The sequence below is a fragment of the Bison bison genome, unplaced genomic scaffold, assembly GCF_000754665.1.
Source record: "Bison bison bison isolate TAMUID 2011002044 unplaced genomic scaffold, Bison_UMD1.0 scf7180017864171, whole genome shotgun sequence".
Lineage (NCBI taxonomy): Eukaryota > Metazoa > Chordata > Mammalia > Artiodactyla > Bovidae > Bison > Bison bison.
Genome location: NW_011494743.1, coordinates 4,021,768 through 4,026,576, shown reverse-complemented (window position 1 = coordinate 4,026,576; position 4,809 = coordinate 4,021,768). Strand labels below are relative to the sequence as shown.

Here is a 4,809-nt window from a genome sequence, read left to right as displayed (position 1 = left end):
ACTGTGGCCGGCCGCACAGCGGCTCCAGATGGCAATGCAGCCCCGCCCGGCCCGCGGGGGGCCCCCACTCCATTGGAGCAGCCTCCAGTAGGCCAGGAACCTTACACAGATCCGAACCAACTCACTAGGTGGGAGAGTCCTCCCAGTGCATCTCCCCGAGGAGAGAGCCAGGCCTGCCCCTACAAGAGCTGTCCAGAATGCTGACCGGCCCCGGATACCTAGTGGGCACTGGGGTAGATTGCTTTTCCTGAGCTGCTCCCTCAACAATCTGCTTCTTCCCCTTGCCACTCGCGCCTTTCCTGTCTCTGAATAGGAATACACATTTGTTCTCTTTGGCTGTGTGACCTTGGGCAAGTTACTCAACATCTCATTGGCTGAATCAGTTCACTGGTAAGAATGGCCATAATAGCACATACTTGGGGTGTTGTAAAATTTCATCAAGATAACCTACAAACAGGATTTAACATAGGGGATTATACACAGTAAATACTCAAAAAATGTTCATTGGTATTATTTCCCTCTTCTGGGCATTTACATTAATGATCTCTTCTGTGTTGAGTCAGAGGTCAGTAAATGGTGCACTGTGCAAAACCTTTTGTCCATGTTTTTGAACCCACATGACTTCATGGTGTTAGAGATGAAGACATACTCCGTGAGGATGCAGCTCGCCACAGATCACACAGTAAATGAGGGTGGTGGTCGGCCAGGTTCACCCTCCCCATATCACCTACTGCCTTCGAGGCCCTGGAAACCAATCCCTCATCGAATGCAGGGCCTGCAGGTCACCTGTACCAAAAGCAGACTGTTTGCTGAACTTTTTAATAATAAAGATTACTTGGGAATTCCCTTGTGGTCCAATAGTTAGGAATCCCCATGCTTTCACTGCCAAGGGTGCAAGTTCAATCTCCAGCCAGGGAACTAAGATCCCAGGGCATGGCCAAAAATAGGCCCACCCCTTTTCCCAGCTTAATGAAGATCTCAGCAACTTCAAGTCCAACTTCCAGGCAGCCCTGGAAATCTGCATGGATAAACAGGTTCCCCAAGTGACTGGGGCCCATTCAGGCCTGAGGACCACTGTTCCCACCTTAAGAGCCTGTTGCTATGTGTTGCTATCTCACTGGAGACTTTCATGGCTCATGAATTAAGAGGCACGTCCAAGTCTCCAATCTCTTCTTGCTTCCTATGTACCTCCACCCCCCCTATAAAACCCCTTCTTCTAGCAAAAGAAAGGAAAGTGAGAACCTTCTAATTAACTCCACAAAGACAGCAACCAAATGATGATGCAAGAAAATAGCTGTTCAAAAAGACTTTGATTTCATTTTGTGATCTGTGTTAAACTGCCTCATTTTCAGTGCAGGTGACCCCTCCTCCCCAGGAGACAAGAATGGAAAGTGGAGGTCTTTTGTGAAATCTCAGCCTCCCCCAAGGCCCCAGGGAAACGCTACACAGTTCTGAGAGTTGACAGGAATCCTGGCAAAGACTAAGGTGGGTGGGAGGCAGTGACAAGTGGGTCGGCAGACACCAGTCAGGAAGCTGGGGGTGGGAGAACCCCGTCCTCGGTCCTGCTCAGCTTCGGGGCTGCCATGTGCGTGATGGTGAAGGGAAGTTTCCCCCCAACCTTGAAGCACCCCTTAGCTGGGCATGGCTTTGATTCTGCTCAGGTGAGAGAGGATCAGGAAGCTGTTGTGAGCTGGCTGCTTCATAGGGTGCTGCTGCTGGTGCCCCGGAGTCCAACGCCACGGACAAACTGCTCCAGCAGGCCACCGATGGCACCAGAGGGACTGGGGGCTGCTGCGCGGAGCCCCACTGTGCTGCTATACGCAGCCAAGAAGGCTGAGCGCACCTCCTGTAGCCGGGTCTCCCGTTCACTCAGGGCTGTAAGTCTGTGGGGAGGGAGGGAAAGAGAGAATTAATGCATTATCCAGGGGCAGGATCCATCATCCTCATCCTTACACCCCACTGCCTGTCCTTCTGCATTCGGCAGTACAAGGCCAGCACCTGCCCCTGGCCATGCTGCCTTGTGGTTCAGGCCCCTGAACCACCCGTGAAATGGTCAGTCCTGTTCCCATCTTAAACTCTCCCTCAGGCTGCTGTTCCTACCTGGAGAGGCCAGAGCCCTCACCTTTAGTCACTGCAGTCCCCACGGAAACGTCTAGGAAGGGGCTGGCTTTTCCAGCAGGATTTCCGTTCTATCTGCTTTTCCTTTCTTGGCCTCTACAGGCACTTATCACAAGTCAAGAAGGGTAACAAAAAGTGTGAATTTCACATGAGGTTATCTGATAACCTGAAGGGTCATTCATAGAAAAGGGCTGAGGTACCAACCACACACAACCTCTGGACTCAAAGTTATAAAGTCTAGGGGCAGGAGGGATGCAATTAGGGAAAAAGTCACAGACCTACATGAGATGAGCCCTCATGTTCCTATCCACCTAAGCACCAAGACCAGCCCTGAACACCAACTCCCTCCAAAATTTCCCCTAAGAGACCAATGCCTGGGTAATTCCTCCTGTGAATCTGTCAGAAGCGGCAGCAATATCCCCAATTCCCAAGCCCAAATGACTTGTACCTGGGGCCTGGGGAGCCCATGGAAGTGTGAGGATAAATGACAGTCCAGGGCTTAAGTATGGAGACAGCAGACGCAGGAAAAGCAGACTGGTGGGAGTGGGGGCTGTGTATGTGTGCGTGTGCGACAGAGAGAGAAATACCAGCAATAGCAGAAGTAGCAGCAGGTTCTAGGGCGAAGAAAAGTCAAATAACTGTAGCGGCAGCACAAAGAAATGAGGCTGATCCTGGACTCCTGCAATACCATGAACAACTCCCAAGTCTCTCTTGGCATGTGGGGGAGATTCGTGGCCCTAGATCTTCTTTACTTCCTAATTAGTTTTCACATAGGCTGGAGACCATGTGTGCCTCTTTAGCTTTCCCTTAGAGCATATAACCAGGAGAAATTCAGATTAGTAGTTCATATTCACAGGGACTATCTGAAGGTCCGTATGTGTGCATTCTCACTGCCCCTATTTTGGGATGCAGAAAGGGGAAAGATCACAACCTCTTTTAGAAACAAGATACCTGGAGCCCAGAGAGGATATGTGATCCGCTTGAGGACACAAGGTGGGCAGAGCTACTACAGTGTCATTCCCTCTCAAGACAGGAGCTAGTAGGCTCATAGCAGTCAAGGGTTCAACCCCAAGACAGAACTTGTAAACCTAACAGCTGGGATTTGGATTCGATTTCTCTCAGACACCAAAGCCAAAGCACCGAACCCACATACTATGTGATCTCCCGTTATCAACCCTGAGCCCATGCCCACCCTGCAATCTCAGAGGCCATGGGATCATGGAGAACCTAGCCCTCCTCTGGGAACCACCCAGAACCTGAGGAATGGCTAGGGGCACAGAGAACTACCTAAGGCATTAATTACAGGATCCAGGGCTGAAGCTGCCCATTTCAGTGGATAATGCCAGGTAAGTGAGGGTGCTATTATGCAGGGGCAGAGATGTCAGCTTCCTCCAGCTCCTAGGCTCTTTGGCTTCAATAGCAAGAGCCTACGGAAACACGAAGAGAACTATGTCTTTAATTTTTCTAAGAGATCTTATTTCTGGCTTAAGGGAGTGGCTATAGAGAAAGCTGTGCCAAGCCCTAGAGGCCTTTGAAGTCCTTGGGCTACTCCTGAGCTGCAGGGCCAGGGCTTGTGAGGACCATCCGGGAATCCCAAGGTCTGGCCCCTGCCTGCCCTAGGCAGAATCCGTCTCAGCTCCCAAAGGCAACCTGCCTCCAACCTGTCAGTACTGGAGGGTATGAGCTGATCCTGAAGGTGGTGACGACCACCCAGCACCTGAAGTTCATTCAGCCCATGTCGGGGGCAGTAGTGGGCAGGGAGTTGAAGGCTGTCAGGCAGCCACAGTCAGATCCTGCTCCCCAGGCCAGCGGAGGCTCCCTGCCATCTGACATCTGTGAAACAGCAGAGCAGGCAGGGGGCAGGGCAGCCTGAGAGGCAGCTGCTCAAGTAGATGCACTGCTTGAGTTGGAGGCCCAGTACTGGAGCCTTGGAGGGAGAGGAGTTTATAGGCGCGGGCTTTAGTATTCCCGTCCAATTTTCTTTCCTGACCAAAGGCAAAAGCAGATGACAAAAGGGGGCAGGGAACAGCAAGGAACCCTGGGTTCCGCTTGGGAGCACAGCCCTTGGGCTAACCCAGCTCCATTCTGGCTCTGTCTCCACCATACACCTACCTTCACTACCCCACTGTTCCGCTTTCAAAGGATTCTCATGTCAGGCAAAGCCTTGGACCGAAATAGCATCCTCTATAGTTAGAGTCCAGCCAGCTTTCCCTAAGGATGTGCCCCAAGACATCCATGGATGGGTTTCAGAGGCCGGGGAGAGTGAACACATTCCAGCACCCTTCCTGAGCAGCCCATCAGCCCCCTTCACACCTCAGGGTGCAGGACCAGTGAGGTATACTTAGCGGAGACATTCAGGAGGGGCAGGGAGCCCAGGTCAGCTCCCTTAGGCCAGCTGCTACCTCATTCCTGGCCAGCACTTGACTGCTTGCCAGCTTCTCACACAGGCAGGGGAAGGGGCATCCTGTCTTCTCAAGCAAGACACTTACAGACAATTGTTAGGGAGCTCATCCGGGAAGCTGAAAGGGAGAGAGGAGTCTGTGTGCAGGACAGCCCGTTCCTGAATACTGCCACAGCCTGTTACCATCTGCCAGCTGCCAAAGTCTGTGGAGAGAGAGGATCCGGGCAGGGGATGGTCCACTGATCTGGGGCAAAGAGGAGAGAGAGGGGAGATGATGTAGTCAGTCATAT

The 4,809-nt window shown here is 52.1% G+C and overlaps 1 protein-coding gene across 3 annotated transcripts in view; it reads right to left on the bottom strand.

The window, feature by feature from the left end:
• Positions 1-1,290: 1,290 nt before the first annotated feature.
• Positions 1,291-4,809, bottom strand: part of MTMR14 (myotubularin related protein 14) — a 44,971-nt gene continuing 41,452 nt past the window's right edge. The window contains exons 18-19 of one of the 3 annotated variants that reach the window (XM_010842071.1): positions 4,608-4,763; positions 1,291-1,883 (exon numbers count right to left, since the gene is read on the bottom strand). In XM_010842071.1, coding sequence (XP_010840373.1) covers positions 1,700-1,883; positions 4,608-4,763 — 340 coding nt within the window. In that variant the 3' untranslated portion in view covers positions 1,291-1,699. The remainder of the gene's footprint in view (positions 1,884-4,607; positions 4,764-4,809) is intronic. The other 2 variants (XM_010842073.1, XM_010842072.1) reach the window with 2 other exon arrangements.